At 34.6% G+C, this 26,878-nt stretch overlaps 1 protein-coding gene across 5 annotated transcripts in view; it reads left to right on the forward strand.

Annotated features, from left to right (window-relative positions):
- The window catches only part of KIFAP3 (kinesin associated protein 3), a 164,012-nt gene that overhangs the window by 69,946 nt on the left and 67,188 nt on the right, over positions 1-26,878 (forward strand). For all 5 annotated transcript variants that reach the window (XM_016932248.3, XM_016932234.3, XM_513988.7 and 2 more), the window contains exon 11: positions 23,640-23,740. In XM_016932248.3, coding sequence (XP_016787737.1) covers positions 23,640-23,740 — 101 coding nt within the window. The remainder of the gene's footprint in view (positions 1-23,639; positions 23,741-26,878) is intronic.

The raw sequence follows: 26,878 nt of genomic DNA on the forward strand, positions 1-26,878 counted from the left end.
TTATGGGCTCCTGCCAGTTCCCAGCATATACTTTACACTATGACCATATTGAAACACTTGCAGTTTCCTAAATAAGCTCTTTTATGCCTAAGTGCCTGTCTACCTGTTTTACCTGCTTTTTTCCTCTACCTGCAATGCCATTGCCTTTCTTAACCAGAAAGTAAATTGTTACTTATGTCTTAACTCTTTGTTCCTTTGTTTCAGTACTGCAGTTTCATTCGTTTTCACAGCTTTCTCCATATATTCAATACTGCACAACAATGTTATTATACATTTTAGAAGTTACTCTATTAAGGAGCACTTTCAAAAATTGGTTTTGGAGAACCAAAGCAATGTAGACATTTGAGGAGGAATAAGGAAAACTTTAAGAGTAAAGTTGATTGGTCTTGAATTTAAATCATGTGACCTTTCACTTATTATAAATCTGACATAATCATGTGTCACCTATTAGGTCTGCTTCTCAATGTATGAAGATAAACAATTTACAGCCATTGGCCTGAAGGAATTCATAGTCTATTTGGTTTGTTCAGTTTCTAGTCATGTACTTTTATTAAATAATTGCCTTGTAACATATGATAAAATGTATGATTTAAAAGAGATTTTTAAGAAATCACTCATGTGATACCCACTTCATAATTTGTTAACAAGTGGAAAATTTTGGGATATAAGACATAATATCCAATGTATAAATTAATGTTTTATCTCTTTTGGAGCCCAGTTTCTTGAGTGAGACTGTTTTATTAGAACTGTGACTGTTTACATCTAACCATGTGACCTTGGGCAAGTTATGCAAACTCTTTGTTACTCAGTTTCCTCATCTCTTAAATGAGGATAATAACTATATTCAACTTAGAGTTTTTGAAGATCAAATGAAGAATTGCCTGCAAAGTACCTGACACATTTTCTTAGTAAATATTGGCTACTGTTATTTTTCTAATCAACATCATCATCATTTGTTATGAAGTAGACATTCTATAAATGTTGCTGACTTATGTTACTCTGAGTACAAATACGTTTCTCGTAAGTGTTACCTTTTTGTTGACAAACCAGGTAATTTTTTTAAAAAAAATTTACTCTCTTGAATATGCATTTCAATTTATTTCAGTAAAATGTTGATACTCCACCATGGCAAAACACAGCGCTAAGCACTATAGAGAAATGTTTTTCAACCTACGGATATATTGGGATTCAAAAGAGGATGTTCCTATATTGATACTTTATAGATAAGATTTCATTTGAAATGGATATTGAAAAAGTTGTCATTTTCACAGGGTGATATTTATAAAGTAAGAGTTGAGGCTATAGAAAGTAATTCAGATAAAGCAATAAACATTACCTAAGGCATAGCTAGAGCTAGGCCAGTAGGAGGAACAATAAGTTGCCATTTCAACTTGAGCATAGAATATGACTAAGAATAAGTGAAAGATAACATTTAGAAAAATGGATTTATGCTCTTAAGTGGTATTATGAAGTTTAAAGCATTGCTAAGAAGTTTATACTTACAACTGATGGTGGGAATCATTGTAGACTTTTGAGCTCGGTAGGTTATAATCAGAAATCTGCTCAAGGGAAATTAATCTGATGTATTATATTTGATGGACTCACATTAGAGTCTGAAGATGAGATCAATAGCCTGCTGTAATAGGCAAGACAAGAAGTAAAGAAAACTTCGTTTAGAGAAGACATAGTATGTCCAGTATGAGGCAAAAGGAAAGAGCAGAAGGGATATATCATAGGTGAAATGAATGTTATAGTTACTGTTTGGATGTGGGTGATGATAGAAAAAGATGTCATAAAATCTATGACTATTAGAATGCTAGTACCAGGAACAGAAATAGAGAAGTGTGACGGAACAGGGATATGGAGAATTGCATGCTTTTCTTAAAGGCTTCCACTTTTGAAGTGACAAATTCATATTGCTTACATTCTGTTGATAAAAGCAAGTTACATGGCCATGACTAACTTCAAGGGAGTGGACAAATGCTTGGAATGAGTAGAACTGGAACATTGATGAGCAAGAAAATTGATCCTGAAAGTTATTTTGGGGTTTTCGGATTACCAGAATCTCTTAAATATCACGTCCTGACACATCGTAGCAAATCCTACAGGACGTAGTCCATCTGGCAACTGTGGTATTCCAGAGCACATTGATTAGAGCTAGGATTGTGGAGCCAGGCTATATGCCCTTGAATATTGGCTTCATCAGATACCGGTTATGTGGTATTGTGCAATTACCTAAAATATACATATATATATGTATTTTATATATATATATGTATTTTATATATATATGTCAGTTTTCTCATCTTCAGTATGTAGATAATAATAGTATATATGAATAGGGAAAAGTTAAATGAGATAATGCAATATTACAAAATTACAAATATGTGAAATTATCGTCAAAAGAAATATACATAGAATCCCAAAACACTAGATATCTAGAAAGGATCTTTTTTGATAAGTTCTGCAGGCTTATATTATTAAGGGTGTTTAATCATTTCATACACAGTTATCTTAGGTCGTTCAGGTTCCTATAAGGGAATAGATTGGGTGACTTATAAACAACAGAAATTTATTACTCACAGTTCTGGAAGCTGTAAAGTTCAAGATCAAGGTGCCAACAGATGCAGGCTCTGGGGATGGCCTGCTTCCCGGTTCATAGACAGCTGTCTTCTCACCATGTCCTCACATGGCAAAAGGGGAAATGGAGCCTTTGAGGTGTCTTTTCTAAAGGCACTGTATGGTTTGGCTGTGTCCCCACCCAAATCTCACCTTGAATTGTAATAATCCCCACGTTTCAAGGGCCGGGCCAGGTGGTGATAATTGAATCATAGGGGCATTTTCTGCATAGTGTTCTCATGGTAGTGAATAAGTCTCACCAGATCTGATGGTTTTATAAATGGGAGTTCCCCTACACAAGCTCTTCTTGTCTGCCACCATGTAAGATGTAACTTTGCTCCTCATTTGCCTTCAGTCATGATTGTGAGGCCTCCCCAGTCTTTTTTTCTTTATAAATTATCCCGTCTTGGGTATGTCTGTATTAGCAGCATGCCAACAGCCCCAAATATTATCACATTCAAGATTATGTTTCAACATAAGAATTTTGGGGGGACATAGACATTCAGTTTATAGCAGAAGGTCTTTTAAAAATCAATTACATCTTTGTTTTCTAAAGTATTTTCTTAAATTTACTTTAATATCTTGAACGTAATTTTAAATTTTAGTGAGAAGCAGTATAGTGTAGTGGTTAAAAGCATGGGATTTGGAGCCAGAGTCCCTAGGTTCAAAGGCTATAATGTGTGTAGCTATTATTGTTCTTACTATCATTTATTAAAGTTTGCAAGTCTGAAGATAATTTATTATACAGGGCCATAAATATTATTACCATGCCCAAGGATTTCTCCTTGCTAAATGGCCCCAGAACGCCATGTATTTTTCATTTTTATATACAATTTTTCTGTTTTTCCCCTGGCCTTGGCTGTCACTTCACATTTCTTCTGTACCAGCAGCATTTCTATAGCAGCAATTTTTCTTTTCTATAATAATCTATTTCTATTCTCTTGCGGTCTTGGAAACTGACAACTGAACTTATTTGAATTATATATTTTTTAAAAAATGAATTACAAATGAGTTCCCCAAGGGTTCTATTCCTAGTAATGTTCTTGAGTTTTATTGTGTGGACCTTGTAACATTTCTTTTGACTCTGAAGAAACTGATTTTGCTTAATTGTATTTCTCTGCTGTGTTCAAAGAAATTGCATTTAGTGTATAATTGATTTCCTGATATTACTAGAATGGTCATTTTTACATTTGTTAATATATATGTTACGTGTGTAGACAATTAAATCATTAAGTCCTAACACAGTAAGCTAAACTTCTCAATTGAGTAATTCAGTGATACATTTAACATATGTGGTCTTTGGCTACAATGCTTATACAAAAGATATAGTAAGGAAACTGTGTTATAAAGGACATGAATTTGAAAGGGACAAGAAAAATTTATTTAGAGCACTGACTTTCACACATTTTTTACCTCAATCCATAGTAAGATATATTTTTCCTAAGGTTAAAAAGTATATTATTTTAAATATATATTTTACAGTGTAGCCCAACCCTCACATGTGTATGTAATGTGTATATGTTTATATACATGTATATTCACATGTCAATATATGTCTATATATTACATATTATATTTGATATATATTTAAACATTTGTTTAATATATGTAATTAAACAAAAATGTTCACAAAACAGTATTTACCTTTTCTATTTGCAATGGACACTTTGTATTTTACTGTATTCCCTTTTTTATGCTAGTTATTAGCTACTCATTGATTTGATCTTCCTGGTTGGTTTGATGAAAGATAGTGAACTAGAGGAGGTGGTTAGACTTGTTTTCCTTCAAACCTTCAGAAATATCACTGTTTCTGATGGATTTTTTTAAGTTTTATTTTTAGTTGATTTTTAATGTGTTAAATAGTAGACAATGTAAATTATTTTAGATTATTTTTTGGCAAATAAGTGGAGTGATTTACATGGAATTAAAATTTAAAGAAATTCAATGGCAGAAACCTTCTGTAAATCAAATATTTAAAGTATTTGGGGTACATTTTCTTCACTGTGGAGAAAAGAATTTGAAAGTATGCAGTAGACATGAATGGTCAGTTTGCTTTTTTCTTCAGAAATAAACTCACTGTTTGATACATGTTCAAGTTGACAGTTGACTGAATTAAAGAATTACCTATTCATATATAGAAATTACTTATTTTTTAAGAGGTGTAGAAGCCTCTCTGTGGAGCTAATGCATATGGTAGAACTTAGCATAAGTGATTTTTATGCTGTTTCAACTAGAAATGCTATCAGCTTTTAAGTAGATTTTCTTTATTATAATTTGGGGACCCCCACAACAGAAAAATCTTTTTTATATTTAATGATAGATTATTTTCACTAGAGTACAATGAGTTGTGAATCTTTCATGCTCTAATAAATCTATGCAATATGAACAGTTAATCTGCTTCTCAGTTTCCTGAAACATTTAACTAGTACATTGCGACCCCTGCTGTTGTGAGGTTGGTGTTAATGACTGAATAACTTCACTCAAAGTTTACTTGGAAAACAAACTGAAAAAAATATATAAAATTAAGGTTTTGTGATTTAAATAATTAAAGGCAAAGGAGAAATTGTGTTATAGCTCAGCCCTTTTTCCATGGAAGGCTCTAAGGGAAACTGTAATTCAATAGAACCAAAAATTATTTTAATATTGTTTTGTCACATAAAGCATTTCATTTAAGAATTTTGATTTTAGCTTTTTCTATTAACACCAGAGACACAAAAAGGGATTTGTAAAGAATATTATAAATAATTATTTTAAATTTTCTATCTCATGCTGAAATTGATTTGTTTGAGTAGTTTTGATCTTTCCCTAAGAGTGCAGAAAATCTAAAATTTTAATTGGTTCCATGGAAAACCTTATATATGAATATTCCTTTGTTTTCCTTCTCTTAAATATTACCAAATTTATTCATTTCTTATTTTTTAATGTTATTTTCCTGAGATTTCATAAGGATACTAAATTTATTTCTGCTTAGTTCAGTATCAGTTATAAATCATTTCAGTTCTATCATTCCTATACTTTGACAGATAGTTTCTTATGTCTGGTAACTTAATGCTACCATCTGGGAGATCTATCATAGCCATTGGCTTCAGCAAATGTGATTATCTGCAAATTGAATTGGACCTACAAGACTTGGCTTTACTTAATTGTTAGATGCAGTCTTTTTGGGGATTTTTATAGTGTTACGTTTTTAAAAGTGTTTAAAGATTTTTTTGGCTTATCCAAGAATCAGATCTTCAAAAAAATTTTTTTCCTTGTCAAAACTTATTAAGCCATTTGACCTTGATATGTCTCAAGGGTGCTTCCTTACATCAGACTATCCTGGGTTGGAAGATGGCAAGGAAATTCCTTGTCATAGTGTATTCTTCAGTACCCTAGAATATGTACTGATAGTGTTTCAAAAGTAACTTGAAAAGGTAAATTTTCCTAGCTTTTTATCTGATGCATCATGCATATATTTTGTTGCACCTCTCATTTGCTTTGGTTTAGAGATTTCATAAGCTGAGGATTGTTTGATATGCTTGAGGATGGTTTTAGCACAAGAGCAAGCATAAATACGCAATTGAAATGTGTTCTTTGGAAGGGCCTTCATTCTTGGATAAAAGTTAAACATCACATAGTGACAGATGGCAGTGTTTTACAGAGTGCATACATAATAATAATAATAATAAAAGTGGCATTTCACTGGTGAACTCTTTTGGACAATTCTGAATTTTTGAGTTTATTCACACTTTTTTTTCTGTTGTGTGTGATATTATTGTACATTTTAAATTGAGTAATGTTCCAAATTTTTATGTCAGCTTTTAAAATATTAACTAAGTTCTGGGATACATATGCAGAATGTGCAGGTTTGTTACATAGGTATACACGTGCCATGGTGGTTTGCTGCACCCATCAACCCATCATCTACATTAGGTATTTCTCCTAATGCTATTCCTGCCCCTTCCCCCCACCACCCGACAGGTCCTGGTGTGTGATGTCCATGTTCTCAGTGTTCACCTCCCACTTATGAGTGAGAACATGCAGTGTTTGATTTTCTGTTCCTGTGTTAGTTTGCTGAGAATGATGGTTTCCAGCTTCATCCATGTCCCTGCAAAGGACATGATCTCATCCTTTTTTATGGCTGCATAGTATTCCATGTTGTATATGCGCCACATTTTCTTTATCCAGTCTATCATTGATGGGCATTTGGGTTGGTTCCATGTCTTTGCTATTGTGAATAGTGCTGCAGTAAACATATGTGTGCATGTGTCTTTATACTAGCATGATTTATAATCCTTTGGGTATACCCAGTAATGTGATTGCTGGATCAAATGCTATTTCTGGTTCTGGATCTTTGAGGAATCGCCACACTGTCTTCCACAATGGTTGAACTAATTTACACTTCCACCAACAGTGTAAAAGCGTTCCTATTTCTCCACATCCTCTCCAGCATCTGTTGTTTCCTGACTTTTTAATGATCATCATTCTAACTGGCATGAGATGATATCTCATTGTGGTTTTGATTTGCATTTCTCTAATGACCAGTGATGATGAGCTTTTTTTCATAAGTTTGTTGGCTGCATAAATGTCTTCTTTTGAGAAGTGTCTATTCATATCTTTCTCCCACTTTTTGATGGGGTTGTTTGTTTTTTTCTTGTAAATTTGTTGAAGTTCCTTGTAGATTCTGGATGTTAACCCTTTGTCAGATGGATAGATTGCAAAAATTTTCTCCCATTCTGTAGGTTGCCTGTTCACTCTGATGATAGTTTCTTTTGCTGTACAGAAGCTCTTTAGTTTAATTAGATCCCGTTTGTCGATTTTGGCTTTTGTTGCCATTGCTTTTGGTGTTTTAGTCATAAAGTCTTTGCCCATGTCTATGTCCTGAATGGTATTGCCTAGGTATTGTTCTAGAGTTTTTATGGTTTTAGGTCTTACGTTTAAGTCTTTAATCCATCTTGAGTTAATATTTGTATAAGGTGTAAGGAAGGGGTCCAGTTGTAGTTTTCTGCATATGGCTAGCCAGTTTTCCCAACACCATTTATTAAATAGGGAATCCTTTCCCCATTGTATGTTTTTGTCAGGTTTGTCAAACATCAGATGGTTGTAGATGTTTGGCATTATTTCTGAGGCCTCTGTTCTGTTCCATTGGTCTATATATCTGTTTTGGTACCACTACCATGCTGTTTTGGTTACTGTAGCCTTGTAGTATAGTTTGAAGTCAGGTAGTGTGATGCCTCTAGCTTTGTTCTTTTTGCTTAGGATTGTCTTGGCTATATGGGCTCTTTTTTGGTTCCATATGAAATTTAATGTAGTTTTTTTCTAATTCTGTGAAGAAAGTCATTGGTAGCTTGATGGGGATAGCATTGAATCTATAAATTACTTTGGGCAGTATGGCCATTTTCACAATATTGATTCTTCTATCCATGAGCGTGGAATGTTTTTCCATTTGTTTGTGCCCTCTCTTATTTCATTGAGCAGTGGTTTGTAGTTCTCCTTGAAGAGGTCCTTCACATCCCTTTTAAGTTGTGTACCTAGATGTCTTATTCTCTTCGTAGCAATTGTAAAAAAGATTATTTTTCACTGTCACTTCTTTTACCTTCTAGTTACCATGTTGTTTCTTTTCTTCCCATTTCAACTCTCCTCAAAAGAGTTATCTTCATTTCCTGTCTTCATTTTCCCTCTTCCCTTTCGTATATATTAATATGCCCTCTCTCCCTATTCTTTATCTCTTTCTGTTTCTCTTTCCCTATCTGCCCATCTCCCTCTCTGTCTCCCTCTTCCCACTTCCTTCTATTCTCTCCTCCTTCTGTCCCCTCCCCTCATTGTTTTACACACTACTGAATCTTTTCCAATCAAGCTGTCACTCCCACCCTTCACCTCCCACACAAACACCCCATCACACTACTCTGGTCAAGTTCCAGTGACCTGCACATTGCCAAAGCCAATGGTCAATTCCTAGTACTCATATTACTCAACCTATGAGCAGTATTTGTTACAGTTCCCTCCTTCTTTAACTTTTTCCATTGGTTTTCCAGGACTCAGTACTCTTAATAGCTTTTCTCCTAAATATCCAATCCTTCTCAGTCTCCTTTTCTGCTTCCACCTCTTCTTTACAATTTCTAAGCATTAGAATGCCCCCAGGGCTTAGTCCTTGGACTTTATCTATGCTTACTACTTTGCTGACTTCATTCATTCCATTTAAATACTCTGCCTATACTGATGTCTCCTAAATAGCAATAGAAATAATCTCAGCCTCCTCCCTGATTTTGTTGGTCCAGATATTACTACTTGGATGCCTTATTAGCATCTGAGATTTAAGAGGTTCAAAATTAAGCTCCTGATCTCTGCCCTACCCTCACCTCAATTTACTATTTTCACAGTCTTTCTCATGTCAGTAAATGGTAACTTCATCTTTTAGTTAACTGGACCAAAACTGGCAGAGTTATCCTCAGCCCTTCTCTTTCCGTCCTGTGCTTTATCCAAACGCTTAGGAATCCAGTCAGCTCTATCTTCAAAATATAGCTGCTACCCCATAGTACTTAATCATCATTGAATATAAATTCCATGTAATCATCTTGTTTACTACGTGTGCACCACCCACCTCCCCTATCCACCCTCCAGGCCCCAACAACATGAGCTCTATGACAATATGGAGTTCCATCAGTCTCAGCCAATGTGTAGGAAGAGGCAGATGAAGAATATTGAACCACCATTAGCATGGCACTTCTTTACTTCACTTCTTTACTCCTAATACCTAGAACAATGTCTAGCACGTTGTATGTTCTCAATAAATATTTGGTGGGTGGTTAGAGGGATGAATGCATGAAAGGACGAAAGGAACACATGAAAGGAAGGAACATCAAAGGAGCTGAGCTTGAGTCTTCCCTTTGCCCTTTATTACCTGAGTGACTTTAGGCAAGTCAGTTGATCTTCACTGAACCTTTCGTCTTATTTAGAAAGTTAGGGGATAAAATAGGTCCTATTCTGATAAAATAGGTTTGTTCTGAGAATCAGATGAGAGAATAAACATATATTTACTTGATAACTAGAAAGTCGTATACAAATGTTAGTCATGATAAGGAGGGAGAAAAGGAAGGGAAAGACTCGAGGGGGCTAATGGTTGCCAAATGAGAGATCAGGGACACAGAAAACAGTTTTCTTCACAGTTTTGAGTATTTCTAGACCTGGGTATACAGGGTTTTTTAAAAAAATTTTATTATTATTATACTTTAAGTTTTAGGGTACATGTGCACAATGTGCAGGTTTGTTACATATGTATACATGTGCCATGTTGGTGTGCTGCACTCATTAACTCGTCATTTAGCATTAGGTATATCTCCTAATGCTATCCCTCCCCACTCCCCCCACCCCACAACAGTTCCCGGTGTGTGATGTTCCCCTTCTTGTGTCCATGTGTTCTCATTGTTCAATTCCCACCTATGAGTGAGAACATGCAGTGTTTGGCTTTTTGTCCTTGCGATAGTTTGGTGAGAATGATGGTGTCCAGCTTCATCCATGTCCCTACAAAGGACATGAACTCATCATTTTTTATGGCTGCATAGTATTCCATGGTGTATATGTGCCACATTTTCTTTATCCAGTCTATCATTGTTGGACATCTGGGTTGGTTCCAAGTCTTTGCTATTGTGAATAGTGCCGCAATAAACATACATGTGCATGTGTCTTTATAGCAGCATGATTTATAATCCTTTGGGTATATACCCAGTAATGGGATGGCTGGGTCAAATGGTATTTCAAGTTCTAGATCCCTGAGGAATCACCACACTGACTTCCACAATGGTTGAACTAGTTTACAGTCCCACCAACAGTGTAAAGTGTTCCTATTTCTCCACATCCTCTCCAGCACCTGTTGTTTCCTGACTTTTTAATGATCGCCATTCTAACTGGTGTGAGATGGTATCTCATTGTGGTTTTGATTTGCATTTCTCTGATGGCCAGTGATGATGAGCATTTTTTCATGTGTTTTTTGGCTGCATAAATGTCTTCTTCTGAGAAGTGTCTGTTCATATCCTTCACCCACTTTTTGATGGGGTTGTTTGTTTTTTTCTTGTAAATTTGTTTGAGTTAATTGTAGATTCTGGATATTAGCCCTTTGTCAGATGAGTAGGTTGCGAAAATTTTCTCCCATTCTGTAGGTTGCCTGTTCACTCTGATGGTAGTTTCTTTTGCTGTGCAGAAGCTCTTTAGTTTAATTAGATCCCATTTGTCCATTTTGGCTTTTGTTGCCATTGCTTTTGGTGTTTTAGACATGAAGTCCTTGCCCATGCCTATGTCCTGAATGGTATTGCCTAGGTTTTCTTCTAGGGTTTTTATGGTTTTAGGTCTAACGTTTAAGTCTTTAATCCATCTTGAATTAATTTTTGTATAAGGTGTAAGGAAGGGATCCAGTTTCAGCTTTCTACATATGGCTAACGAGTTTTCCCAGCACCATTTATTAAATAGGGAATCCTTTCCCCATTGCTTGTTTTTGTCAGGTTTGTCAAAGATCAGATAGTTGCAGATATGCAGCATTATTTCTGAGGGCTCTGTTCTGTTCCATTGGTCTATATATCTGTTTTGGTACCAGTACCATGCTGTTTTGGTTACTGTAGCCTTGTAGTATAGTTTGAAGTCAGGTAGCATGATGCCTCCAGCTTTGTTCTTTTGGCTTAGGATTGACTTGGCAATGCGGGATCTTTTTTGGTTCCATATGAACTTTAAAGTAGTTTTTTCCAATTCTGTGAAGAAAGTCATTGGTAGCTTGATGGGGATGGCATTGAATTTATAAATTACCTTGGGCAGTATGGCCATTTTCACAATATTGATTCTTCCTACCCATGAGCATGGAATGTTCTTCCATTTGTTTGTATCCTCTTTTATTTCCTTGAGCAGTGGTTTGTAGTTCTCCTTGAAGAGGTCCTTCACATCCCTTGTAAATTGCATTCCTAGGTATTTTATTCTCTTTGAAGCAATTGTGAATGGGAGTTCACTCATGATTTGGCTCTCTGTTTGTCTGTTGTTGGTGTATAAGAATGCTTGTGATTTTTGCACATTGATTTTGTATCCTGAGACTTTGCTGAAGTTGCTTATCAGCTTAAGGAGATTTGGGGCTGAGATGATGGGGTTTTCTAGATATACAATCATGTCGTCTGCAAACAGGGACAATTTGACTTCCTCTTTTCCTAATTGAATGCCCTTTATTTCCTTCTCCTGCCTGATTGCCCTGGCCAGAACTTCCAACACTACGTTGAAGTGGAGTGGTAAGAGAGGGCATCCCTGTCTTGTGCCAGTTTTCAAAGGGAATGCTTCCAGTTTTTGTCCATTCAGTATAATATTGGCTATGGGTTTGTCATAGATAGCTCTTATTATTTTGAGATACGTCCCATCAAGCTCGAACTGGGCGGAGCCCACCACAGCTCAGGGAAGCCTGCCTGCCTGCCTCTGTAGGCTCCACCTCCGGGGGCAGGGCACAAACAGACAAAAGGCAGCAGTAACCTCTGCAGACTTAAATGTCCCTGTCTGACAGCTTTGAAGAGATTAGTGGTTCTCCCAGCAGGCAGCTTGAGATCTGAGAATGGGCAGACTGCCTCCTCAAGTGGGTCCCTGACTCCCGAGTAGCCTAACTGGGAGGCACCCCCCAGTAGGGGTGGACTGACACCTCACACGGCCGGGAGGATTTGTTATAGAGGGTTTGTTTTAAACATTGAAATAACCCCTTAATTTCACTTATATTTTATAGCTTTCTCATGTATCAGTGAATTGAGGGCAGGAATCTTCTAATACAGTGATACTCAAAGTATGGTCCACAGAGCAATACTTGGTCTGTTTGTTATTGGTTGTTACTGGTCTATAATGAGTAAGTCTAAAAATTGAAAGTAAGCACTTAGACACATACAGCAGTTTGACTGAATAAGATTTTGTCTGCTGAATGTAACAATAAAAATTTGCATCTTCTATTTTATATATTTTTTGTTTAATTTCATTTTTATTATACTTTAATAAAAATGTTAGGGGAAGAAATGAAAAAACCTGGCTCACCACCACAGTTTGAGAACCACTGTTCAAATAGATGAAATGGCAGTCTTAATCCTAGGTTAGTAAACTGTTCTTTAAACATATTCAGAAGTCCATATAATTAGAACCCAGTATCACAGAATTACCCTGCCTTGGGATACCTCCTTAGCTCATTTATAAGCAGAGATGAGAATGTTTCTCATCCTTAAAAGCTGAGGAATTAGTAGTGTTACCAATAGATGTTGCTAAGCTTTTCTATACTTAGAATAATTATAATAGCTATAAATTGAGTCAGTGAATATTCATCTGGTGTACTTAACTTGTGTTAAGCATTTTCATATGTAATTTATAAACCTATGCAAATTAACTAAAAAGTTAATAGCTCTGACATATTTCTTAAAGTTATCTTTTAATCAGCAGAGCCACCCTGGTCAGTGATAAATGTATGGCACTGAAAGCTACTAGTATGAAGGTTTGAGCCATCATTTAAATTTTGATTCTGAGTTCTACCTGTGTAAATTTTGATTCTTCTAACTTTAAGAGTTTTAAGTCTGTGCCAGTTTGCGTGGCTGGCTTGTGCAGAAACTAATGTTATTGGTTATGACAGGAAAATTGGGACTCCTAAATTCAATAGCACGTCAGGCATGTTTCACAATTTTATGTGAATAATTTCAAAAGGTCTAATTTTTAGTCAGTAATGTTAGACCATATTGTCTTCATTGGAAGACAAATTAGAGTTTCTAAGGTGTTCCATATTGATATAAATGTTTCTCTATTCTGTGAGTAGACCCAAAATTGATTTTGAGAGTAAGAATGGCACCTGATTCATTTTTGTCTAGATTACATTTAGGTAATATGGGTTTGGGGCATTTTACAGAGCTGTAGAACAGTTTCATCAGCATGTAAGGAGTCAGACCAGGTCAAGAGTTAAGTGATAAATGTTTGATTTCTTCCGGTTTAGACAAGTCTGATTTCCCTTATTTTTGGAGATCACCAGAGCAGATACTGTTGAACTCTAAACTTTGATCATATAAAAACTAAGGGTTATTTCCTTTGACCATTCTGTCATGTGTCTTTAAAAGAAAATTGACAAAGTTAACTTCTGAACACCTTTGAAATTTTTCCACAATTTTAAATTCACTTATTTACTTTATATTAATATGATCTAACTTTTAATTTACCAACAGCATCATAAAGAATGAAAAAATGAAACTTTATTTTGTGAAGAAAGCAACATTTTGCCTTTTCTGACTTATTAAAAACTGTTTGGAAATGGTCAGAATAATGATTTCCAAGCAAAATGAAGTGTTTTCCATTTTTTTGAAACTAGGTTGCCTTTATGATAGTTTCTTTAAGAAACTTAAAGTAGATCTTTCAAAAAATAAATTGGTTTGGTTGGTCTGTTTATTACCGAACTGTTATGGAATTTCACACATCTGTTTCAGAACGCAACTCCTCATAGACTACTACACTGTTTCTCAATTTTAATAGGCCTCATTTATCCTATAAATAAACCTACATTTTCTTACCTGATCAAGTGAGCAAACAATAGGGGTCAGAAGTGGCAAACAGTTTAACAGAAAGCACATGTCTCGCTGTCAGGGTGAGGTAGACTCATATCAAGATTGCTTGAAGTTATTAATGGCAGTAAAATTTATGCTTCCTCCTGTTTTCCCAATTAAATCAAGAAGCCTTTTTTCTTAAGATTCTTCTGTCACCAGCTGGTTCCAATACTGTGTGTGTGTGAATATTGCCTAGGGTGTCTCCATTTCTAGATGGTAAAATTTGGCCAAAGCATATTAAGTCAATTATTTGGACATATAGGCTAGAAAGCAGTCATTATTAAGGGCTTTATTTTGGTCCTTATCATTTGTACCACAAGTATGTGTATTCTTTAGATCTTATTGCAAATAACTTGTATTCTATGGATGTAATAAAAATTCTACAGAGGGCATAATAAAATAATTGAAGATATGTTGAAAAATAAGCTGCGTGGCAAAATGTACAGTTGTACATACTAAAACAAATGAAAATCTATCAAAAATGTTCTATATAAGAGTACTCATTTAGTGACTATCTAAAAACAGAGTGTTTAGCTTACTGGTAGATCTGCAATGTTAGTTTCTCATACTTTTAAAATTAAATAATTGGACATAAAAAATTACTTATCCGTGAACCACGGTACCTCAGAAACTATTGTTGTACTTAATGTTTTCATACTGATCTTTGTAACCTATAAATTATGTTATTTTTTCCCCTTAACTGTTGGTTAACAACTGTTGGTTTTTATCTGTTCATCTCAAATCTCGACTATAGACAAATCGATTATAAAAGAGATCATCCAGTATAGTTACAGTCTTAAACATTGGTCTGTGCAAATTCAAGTTTAAACTAAGGCTATCTGTTTATATTGAGTATATATCTGCAGTATATGCTCTAATAAGTTAAACATAAAATTATATGGAAACGTATCAAAGATGTTCTGATATAGCTTCAATGTGTTTTTAGTCTATGTCAGTGTGTAGTTAACATGTTCAATAATTGTTGCAATTATCTTTTAAGTGGTGGTTTTCGCCTGTGGCATTTTCACTGTATTGATAGAACTGTAGGGGCTCTCACTCCGTAATAAATGTAAAGACACCTGCAAATTTTGAAGCATGTTGTATTCATACAGACTTTCCAGGGGTAATATATCACCTTAATGCTATTCTATCCTAATATAGGTGTGCTTATATTCCCACTTCTCTTATCTTTTCATGGAGCCTCTGTGACATCAAAGGGAGTGTTCTACTTTGAAAGAAGAAGACATAGAGTATAGAAGAGAATGAGAATCTGGCTAATAATGTGGCCCATAACGTGTGTTCTCACTTTGTTTTCACAGTGTTGGGCTGGATCTACTGCAGAAGCGGAAATTTGGCTTTTGAGTTCTCATGTTCAGAACTCGTATTTCTGCTTGACTGAACTGTGAATGAAAAATCCCAAGTGTCTTACAAAATTAGTAATTGAATGGTGTTTTTACTGATCACTTCAGAGATGAAAAAACTGAAGACATTTTAAAATTCAAAACCCATCAGCATGTGTTTTGCCCTTTAATTGGCAGAAAATCGATTGTGAGAGCAGCCCAGAGAGCTGATAGTTTTTTCTCCTTCAGCTGCTCCAGCTGAACTACAGCTGTAAATTTCTTTAAAAAGAAAAAAAGATGCAATGTTTCTTATAAACTCTTGAATGTACTTTATAAGTGCAATAATTCCCACAAAATCAGTTACTGGAGTTAATGACCAGTTTGTTAAGGCATTAACTGCCCTCAGCTGGGAATGACCAATTTGAGGGGAATGGCTGCACAAATGCTAAGATAATTCAGTAACACTTTCAAATAATGATCCAGCTAATTAACGGTGAATTCCTGTGGAAATCCTATCGAAGTACTTATGACCTCTGCGTTTAATAGCCAGTGAGTTCATCATGATTCATGTTTATTACCATAAATACCAAAGGAATCATAATGACTAGGCCATTTTTTTTCTACCCTGCCCTTATTACTTGAACAGATTTGACTAATCCACCTCCAGTCATTAAGAACCTAGTTCTCAAGGGCAGTCTTTTCACTGCCCTTGCTTAAAATTCACAGTCTTTGGTGCTGTGCCAGCATGCTGACTGTTGGCAGCCTGTTTTTACTTGGGATGCCGTTAGGGAATAATTGATGTCTTTATGTCTTAAAGGAGCCTTTTTGAAATGTCTGCCATTTGTAGGATGTAGAGGAATCATAGCTGGTTAGCTACAGTTTATGGCTTCTAGTCATGAATTCTTACGAGAAAATCATACCCTCCAATCCTCATTTCTTGTAGGAATTCACTTAGGGTATATAAGATTTTTTTTCTTGAGCTTTATTTTGTAAGAACTCAGATGTTCTTTCTTTCAGTGAATGAAGAAGACTATTAGTTTACAATAAAAGATAAGCTCTTTATTTTACTTAGACCATTTAATCTCTCTAATAGCTGTTTATTGCTATGTGATCTGCAAATTAGCCTTTAAGTCGTAATATTAAATGTTGGCTGCCAAAGAGCCTTTACTTTCTTTGCAGACCTGTGTTTGAATAGATGAATTCAGGTTATTGCCAGACATCTTCCCACTCCACGTACTCACTTTTGTTCTAAAATGCCTTGTCTTTTTTGTTGTAGGTTTCAGATATCTGCTAGATGCCGTGAAGTTATAGGCTGCATTTTTATTAAGTATTGATTATTTATGTAATCGTTTATGATTCAGTGAATAAGATACATATGGTTTATATACTGTAGTCTTCATATATTGAAATTATTTAGAAGAGAAAGAAAATATGTGATTTGTAACTGTAGGATAGAACTAGAATCATCAAGATAATATGTGGGTAACAAGACCATTTATAAAATATTTACATATTTTTCTGAATAAAAGGCCAAATGCCAGTTTATATCTTTTTCATTCCCTAACTAATTACAAAAAGGGGGGGAATTAAATTTATAGTTATTTGTAAATCAATTGTTTAAATTCTAGGGGAACCTTTACTCACATAAAATCCAGAAGACACATTAGCAACTTGGGTTAGAATATTATAGTCCCTTAGCTCTGTCATCACCTCCTTTCACACTGTTTCCTCAAGAAAAAAAGTGTGTGTGTGTGTGTGTGTGTGTGTGTGTGTGTCTATCTATCTATCTATCTATCTATCTATCTATCTATCTATCTGGTGAAGCACTAGTTGTAATCCGATTTCTTTTGTTCAGTTGTGTTCAGCTAAAACATGGGGAAAACACCTCGGCTCATATAGGTTTTATTTGCCTGGGACATGCTGTTTAAAGGTAAATGAAACAGGGTAGCTAATTGTGAGGGTTCTCTTCAGTGTCCTCAGACTTCTGTCTGTTCTTTCGTCTGCTTGATAGCCCATCATCTCCATGACCGTTCCCCACTTTAGGAGTGAAAGTAAGTTCTGTTAAAAGAAGGAAACCTGAAAGGATAAGAGATTTCTCAATGTGTGTGTGGAGGGGGGTATTGAGAGGGGATCATTTTCTTTACTAAAGTTTTTTTTTTCCATTAAGGGATTTATAACTCTATGAGAGTGAGAGAATGATGATGGGTTCTTATTACATATGGGTCACTGAGTAGAGCCTCAGGTATAAGATGATTCTCCTAAGCCTAAATTTTATGAACAGCAGAGTTTTTTTTTTCTTTTATCCTTTTTTTTTTTTTTTTTTTTTTTAAGACGTCTCACTCAGCTGCCCAGGCTAGAGTGGAGTGGTACGATCTCGGCTCACTGCAACCACCATCTCCCAGATTCAAGCGATTCTCACGTCTCAGCTTCCTGAGTAGCTGGGATTATAGGCACCTGCCATCATGCCTGGCATATTTTTATGTTTTAGTAGAGACAGGGTTTCATCATGATGGCCAGGCTGGTCTTGAACTCCTGACCTCAGGTGATCCACACGCCTCAGCCTCCCAAAGTGCTAAGATTACAGGCATGAACCTCTGTGTCCGGCCAAACAGCAGAGCTTTATAGGAAAATGACTAGGTAGAAAGGTAAGTGGCTCGGCCATAGGCTCAGAGTATACCTCTGAACTGTGTCTAGCTTATCTCAGAAATCTCGGCTGCCTCTCCAACTTACTTTACTTCTAACTACAGTTCAAGTCTTGAGGATAAAAAACACAAAGCATCATATATATTAGGAACACATGATATTACTGTTGTATTAGTAAAACAGAAAAAATGTTATTGTCAACATAATAAGAAGAAATGTTATTTATTGAATTGATTTATTGTATGTCAAACTTAGTGCTAATTGCTTTACCAGGATTCTCTCATCTCATCCTCACACAACAACCTTTTCAGATAGGTACAGTTATTATCCCATTTTTACAGATGATGAAACTGAAACACACAATTTAAATAACATTCACAAGACTATATAGCTAATGAGTGGAAGAGCCACAGATTGAACCCGAGCATTCTGCCTCCAGAGCCTGAGCTGTCAGCCAATGTTAGAGTATTGCTTTTATCAGTCTACCTATGTTTTAAGCTTCTAGCACCTTGTTTTTCTCATAAAATCACAGATCGATGCAGTTATTGTCCAATTTAGTGAGAGTGAGTTTCAGAACTTAGGCTGCTGTAGGTCTAGTCCTCAAAACTGCTTGGGGGATAATGCAGTTTGCCCCATCAAGAAATTCTTCCATCCATTGGAACCTGCTATATCTGGGCACAGGTCCTCTGAGAAATATCTGATTGCATTTCTCCATTTCATGTCTTCTCTTCACCACTGCCAATCTTCTCACCCTTTTCCCCATGAGTCCCAGGTCCAGCAGATCGTACAGAGTCCCTCTAGATGCATCTCCTTCCTGTACTTTGCCCTAAGGAATGGTGATGATAACTTACATTTATTTGGCATTATTGATTTCACTCCCTCTGCTGCCTCCTGGAAGGCTTGGTTAAAAGTACATGCATGAGCTTTATAGTCAGACCTAGGTTTGAATCCCAGATTCACATCTGTGTTTCCTTTTGAAAGGGTCATAGCCTTAGTGAATGTCATTGCCTCATCTCTGAATCAAAGATAATACCTACCCCTTTAATTACTGTAAGGTCTAAATGAGAAAAACTATGTTGAACATGCAATAGGAACAATACCATTGTTTGTTTAACCCGTTCTCTTTAACCTTCTCTCAGAGAATTGTGGTATAAGAAAGATTAGTTGTCCATAGCCTTGTGTCCCTAGAGCTTCTCTTAACTTCAGTCCTTTAGTTTTTAGCAAACTTTTGGATATGATGATCATTTTAGATGAATATTATAGGAAATTGGAAACGTATTCAGAGTTTTTTTAATAGAGGATCACAGATCCTCTATTAAAGCAGGAAGGTGTGGGAGAACTGCAAGGAACTTTCACCTTTGACCATAAGTGTGAAGAGAAAAGGAAAATGAGAAAGTACATAAGAGCAGAATTAGGACTGGCTGCAAAATGAATCATCCTACTTTTGGAAATTAGACGTTTGGTTTCACTATATAAAATTAATATAAATTGTTATATCTGAGAACTGCTTATCTATATTATTCATCTGCCAGTAGAAATTATTATAATTTTTGGACTCTTCTCTGTACTTTCTATTCTAACAGATACACTTTATCCTGAGTTTGCCTTTGGAAGCTACACACACACACACAAGCTATATGTATACATACATGTATATAAAATTAATTAGAGAATTTCCCTTGTTATTCTTTTATTTATTTTAATTTTTTTAGCTTCTCCCAATGTTCAGGAATTTCTTGTTCTTTTAATGTAGTACCTGTGTTTTAAAGGTGAGTCTTTCCTTCCTCTCACCTTACCTGAATGATGTGCCACCTCAGGACATTGCTTTTTAGAATTTTTTCATTGACATGAGCAGCAGACAGATTCTCCTAGCGTATAGAATAGCTTCCTGTTTCATTCCTAGCCTCACATTGAATTTTAATGTTTGATTATTTACTTTGTTGTTGAAGAATCTTTTATATTGGTTATTGATTTCTCTTCGTTTCTTTTACCATTTAATAAGTTGTATTACTTGGAATCCTACTTTTCAGTGAATCCATTACTAGAGAAAATATCTTCAAATATTTTTTAAAAATTAAGACTAGGACTTATCCACAGCTGAATGACAGATAGAAAATAACTAGAATCACAGGGAAAGAGAAACTTTCCTTCAGAATATGAGTTTGCTTTAAAACTCTGTTTGAAAAGATTTTCAAATATCTCAATTTCCGGGGGGAAAAAATAATGTAAAATACAGTCAGACCAAGACTAAGGGATTCCTACCTTCTTGGGGAATAAAGTTGGAATTTTTCATGTTTAACCTACGTATCATGAGAACCTGTTCAAATGTTAAGTTTTGCTATGGCAAATGTGCTTTATACTAGAATAAGTATAAATTGGTGCCTTCAACAGTATAAAAATGTGGTCTGTTAAAATCTAACATTAAAATTGATAAATCTTACATATTTAGATTGCTCCAAACTCAAGGACAAAATTGTTGGGGTTAAGAACATTTATTTGTCTGCACTTTTCTCTTACTTGGAGCGATTTCACAATTTTTACCTACTGCCCGCCAAATAAAATTCTTACCCCTAAACAAAGACTTTAAATATTATTTTCTCCCACTTTACTTTATCTTAGCTTTATTTTAACCTTAGTCAATACTCATTATCCTTAGAGCCTATCTCTGACTCTAATTCAGCTTCTCTCTTCTTTATAAATTTTGTAGTAAAGCTCTTCAAACAATAGAAGAAATGTGAAATTTACCTTAAATGATTTGACTCTCTATTCTGTAAATTTTCTATAAATTTAATTTTTCTATAAATAATGCCATAGGGAAAAATTAAAAATAGATGAAATAAATAAATATTATTTCATATAAATAAAATGTATTTCCTGTATATGTTGTATTCCAAGTAGTTGAATTAGTGAATTTATAGATTTTATTTAAGGTGAAAATGCTTACTAGTGTCCGTTCATCTGAAAAACATATATTGTTTTTATCTTATCCCAAGGAGTTGTTCTTACTGCTATTGTAAGCAGTAGGAAATAGGCTTTAGCCAAACAATTTTGCAAGATGCAAAATCTAAAACCTGGATTTAAAAAGCAGTATATTTTTAAAACATGTTTAATTCCCTCATATATCAGTGTTTATCAGTCTTTTATACCTGATAATGTCTTACTTAGAAAACAGTTTTACCTTGTGATATAAAAATGTTGAATACCAAAGGCATCAAACGAGGAAGAAAAATGTTTGAGAGTAGTATTGTAACATAACCTGGTAAAGATTTGGGAATCAGAGAGACCTGTGTTTAAATCCCCACTCAACCACTTACAAGGCTATGTGGCAAGTATTTATTTTTCTCTAAACTGTAGATTTCTCATCTGAAACATGGGGATGATAAGACCTATTTGACAGATTGTTTTGAGATTCAATGCCATGCAGTCTGTTTAGCATGGCTCTTGATATGTAGTAAATGTTTAATAAACGATTATTATTAACCAATCAACAATTATTAAATACCTACTCTGTGCTAGGTACTATTCTTGCATCTGGGGATAATGCAGTGAATAAAGTCCTTGCTTTCATGGAGGTTATATGTTAGATAAATATATCAAATGGTAAGGAAGTTCAAAGAAAATTTGAGAGATAGAAGATCACTATATTTTTTGCTTACTTTTTTTTTGAGACAAGAGTCTTGCTCTGTTGCCCAGGCTGGCGTGCAATGGCACAATCTGGGCTCACTGCAACCTCCACCTCCTGCCTCAACCTTCTAGTACCTGGGATTACAGGTACTAGAAGCAGTTCTCCTGCCTCAACCTTCCTAGTACCTGGGATTACAGGTGCAGACCACCACATCCAGCTAATTTTTATATTTTTAGTAGAGACAGGGTTTCGATGTTGGCCAGGCTGGCGTTCAGTGGCACAATCTGGGCTCACTGCAACCTCCACGTCCTGGGTACAAGCAATTCTCCTGCCTCAACCTTCCTAGTACCTGGGATTACAGGTGCACACCACCACATCCAGCTAATTTTTATATTTTTAGTAGAGACAGGGTTTCCATGTTGGCCAGGCTGGCCTTGAACTCCTGACCTCAAGCGATCCGCCTGCCTCAGCCTCCCAAAGTGCTGGGATTACAGGCATGATGCTTGAAAGACCTCTTGAAACTGAAGACTTCTGTCTCAAATCTTTGTCTCAAATTCTGAACTTTTAGAACTAGTAATTTCTATCTTTGATTAAATGAGTTTATTTCTTCAGCTTTTATATTTAAATATTAAAAACAGAATCAATCAGCAGATACTTACTGAACAACTTCCATGTTCTACGCTAGGCCTTGTGAAAATACCAGTTTAGGGCCAGGCGCGGTGGCTCACGCCTGTAATCCCAGCACTTAGGGAGGCCGAGGTGGGCAGATCATGAGGTCAGGAGTTCGAGACCAGCCTGGCCAATATGGTGAAACCCCGTCTCTACTAAAAATTAAAAAAAAAAATTAGCCAGGTGTGGTAGTGGGCGCCTGAATCCCAGCTACTCAGGAGGTTGAGGCAGTAGAATCCCTTGAACCTGGGAGGCGGAGGTTGCAGTGAGCCAAGATTGTGCCACTGCACTCTAGCCTGGGCAACAGAGTGAGACTCTGTCTCTGAAAAAAATAAAAAAAGAAAAGAAAATACCAGTTTATTTCCTCTAAAGAATTTCTAACTACCTTGGGAATATCTTCAGAATTTCTCATGGCCCAGAATTTTCAAAAAGGATATTGTTTTTTGGATAAAATTTTTAGTTAAGCAACTTTTCTGGCTCTAGTTTTATCACTGACTTTGAGATTGTAAGTAGGTCCTTAAAATATGTTCTGTCTGAAAGCAGGTAGGATTAAATGATATATTAAAGTCCCATTTTGTTTTTCAAGTCTTGATATGTATTCACTTTTTTTCAGTTTCAAAGCATGTAAAACCAGAATAATCTTACCTTAGAAGTTCTGAGACATTCTTCATACTATATTTCGGCTGTGTTATAGCCTATAGCATTTTATAGTCATATATTTTATTTTTTTGTTATAACTACTACTTTACTTCTTTCATCATTTGGATGATATTTTCAGTTTCTGATTTGTAGAAAGATGCTTTTTTATTTACTATATCTAATACATCACCACTGTCAATGAACTGTATTAATCACATATTTTGATAAAACAGTAAAGATGGGGAGGCTAATGACCCAATTGTTTTTATATTGGACTCATGAAAATAATTAATTCCTATGGTTAATTTTCTTTTTCAAAACTATGCCTTGGGAAATAGACATTCTTTCTTGGAAATTAGTGATGTTTCACATATAACATGAATATGCTTGCTCTAAATTTTGGATTTGAAATAGATAGCTCAAAATATTTTTCAGATTAAGTTTATAGAAAGATTTTATTCAGTAGTTTAAGTTGTAGTACATTAACATGAGTGTGCTATATAAAAAATATATATTTATAGCATCATCACCATGATGTTTTATTCCTAGGCAATGACAACTACAAACAAATAGCAATGTGTGTTCTTTACCACATAAGCATGGATGACCGCTTTAAATCAATGTTTGCATACACTGACTGTATACCACAGGTAAGTGGTTTAAGTGTTTTATGAAAAACATTTAACAAATATATATATTTTTTACTCTTTTCTCTTGATTTGTCAAGATTTTCTCTCTAAAAAAGTTCTCTTCTTAATAATACTACAAATTTATTATAGAAAATTGAGGAAGTACAGAACTGTATAAAAATGAAAATAACTTTCCATTATCCCAAACTTAGAGATAACTATTTAACACTTTGGTACACTTCTCTCTACATACTTAAAAAATAATATATTGAGATTACATGGTATATATAATATTTACATATTGCTTTATTAATATATCATAATTATACTCTCATGTCACTGAACATTCTTCAAAAATTATTTTTAATTGTATAATATTCTATTACATGGATGTACCATAATTTAAATATTGTTAAATTGTATGTTTAGATTTTTTCCCATTTATCACATAAAAATATATGTAAGCAAATGAAAATAATGTGAGATATCATATTTGTAAATGCTTCCCCACATCTCTGAATTTTTCTTTAGTTTAAATTCTTAAAAGTAGGATAGCTAAGTCAAAAGATAATAAACACTTGTGTTTTTGTTTTGGCCAAAATATCTTCTGAGAAAACATAAGTTTTTATTTCCAGCTAGCATTTAATTTTTAGCAACACTGGATATTATTGTTCTTCTAAATATGCGGTGGTTCGTTATTTCTTTTTATTTGCATTTCCATGAATATTGGTGAGGTTGAACATTTTTTCATGTGTTTATTATCCATATTCTGTTACAGATCATTCATGTCTCTTGCCAGTCTTTCCTTCCTTCCTTCCTTTTTTTTTTTTTTTTTTTTTGGAGACAGGATCTTGCTCTGTTGCCCAGGCTAAAGTTCAGTGGTACAGTCATAGCTCACTGGAGCCTTAATACCTAGGCTCAAGCAATCCTCCTGCCTCAGCCTCCTGGGTAGCTAGGACTACAGGTGTGCACCACCATGACTGGTTAATTTTTTTATTTTTTATTTTTTATTTTTTATACAGACAGGGTCTGGCTTTCTTGCCCAGGATAGTCTCAAACTCCTGGCTTCAAGTAATCTTCCCCCCCTTGTCCTCCCAAAGTGCTGGGATTGCAAGTGTGAGCCACCAAAATGGGCCTTCCCAATTTTTTAATTGATTTGTTAATATTTTTATTATTAACAAATAAGATCAATGTATATAATAACTATTTTAATTTTATGTTACAAATATTGCTTAAGTTTGTCACATGTCTTTTAATTTTGTTTATGGTTAATATTAATAGTTTTAATTGCTTTGCATTCTCTGATGGGAAAATGTTTCATCAAAATTCTTTCATTTTTATACAACTGCTCTCAAGAAAGATTTTTGCTATGATTCAGTGGCTAGATATGTATTATATGTTAGGTCTAAATAGACCTAAATAAATATCTGTCCTAAATGTCTTGAAGGAGTTTATTGATTTTTTTGTAACATGGACTGTATGTTATAAGGGTAGAGATTCTGTACATCATAACAATTTTACTCTTAGGGAATTAACATTCATAGGATCACTATTATGTCATTACTCTTTATTAAACTACCTTCCACTAATTTGAATTATGATGACTGTAACACTATTTGGGCTGATTTTTAATATTACATTATTTTTTATAAAATAGTTTTCTAAAACAAAAATTGTAGGATGTATGATATACAATAAACATACTTTTAAAAACATGTTAGAAGAATATGAACAAATCGTACTTATGAAAGTAATTCCTCTTGACTCCTACTACGTAATTCCTTGTCTAAAAAGAATTATTAAATGCATGTTACTTGAAAAATAATATATAGTAAAAAATAGACCATAACTTTTTATTAATTCTAACTGACTGTTCTTTCATTCATTCCAAATTAAATAAAACAGTACTAAAAGTGAATTTGCTATTCAAGAATTTTAACATTTCACCTACATGTATTTAAAAAATTGATAAACTCTCAAGGGTAATTTCTTAGACTTTTATATCAGGGGATAAACTAATTACGCTTGTTTATAGGAAATAGACATCCCTGAAAGAATATACAGCATATCTTATCTAGCAAGGCAGGGTGTCTTATAGAGACAATGCATGTCAGACTATACTCAATGCAAAGTGTAATCAAACTCTTTGTCAAACAAGTTTTCAATAAAAGAGTAGCCAAGTCAAAGTGAGATTACAGGTGATTTACTACAGTCTCACTCCATATGTTCTAAAGGTTTCTGCTTTGCAGTTTCAAAGGGTGTTCCTTTTCCGATTCCATTTAGAGTCAGAACTTCATTGACCACAGGATATGAACTGGAAAGCAGCCAAAAACATAATATTCTTACCGAGATTGACTGTCTTTATCCAGATTTAGATTTTAAAGAGAATAGCATTAAATAAAAGATAAATAAATGCAAACCAAGAAGGATAGGAAACTTACTTATAGAATTTTGAATTTGGAGTTATCCTATTCTTCTAGAATGTATAATCTCAAACATAAAATGTAAAATTTTATGTTAAATGAAAGAATCAGAAATAAGAGTCTGTCTAGATTACTTTTTAGATACTGTTATTGTTGCAATTTAAAACTTTGTATACAGAAAATTCTCCCATACCTTTTCAGGAGCATTATCCGTGCATATTTTCTTACCAGACAGTTTTCTAACATCAAACATGTATGCAATGAAGTTTCCAGAACATATGTAATCTGTATTTTGTGAACAATATTTCCCAAATTTAGGAGGTCAAGGATTTTTGATGTTTTCTTTTTCCCATTTTTTTCTTTTTGAAATTTCATCCCTTAACGGAATAAGGTTATGTTACCCAATTATGTTGTAAACATCCCAAAGCTTCTATATGAGCTGGTATTTTGAGAAAACCAAATGATACTGTACAATATATTTGCTCCTAATGTGGTATCCAGCCTATAACTTTTAACTTATAGTGCCAAATTTTACGTATTTAAAGAGAAAAGTTGACGTGGTTTTATTGCCACCCAGTGCCAAGTTAATTGCAAAATTAAAGAATCATGGAAAACAAGTCAGAAATTAAATGAAATTTCCAAGTTTCCTTCAGGAGTTAAAAAGGTACTCCTTTAGAGGTATTGGCTACTCAAAGTAATGTTTATAATATCAATAAGGCTTTAAACTCATTCATGA

The sequence above is a fragment of the Pan troglodytes genome, chromosome 1, assembly GCF_028858775.2.
Source record: "Pan troglodytes isolate AG18354 chromosome 1, NHGRI_mPanTro3-v2.0_pri, whole genome shotgun sequence".
NCBI lineage: Eukaryota > Metazoa > Chordata > Mammalia > Primates > Hominidae > Pan > Pan troglodytes.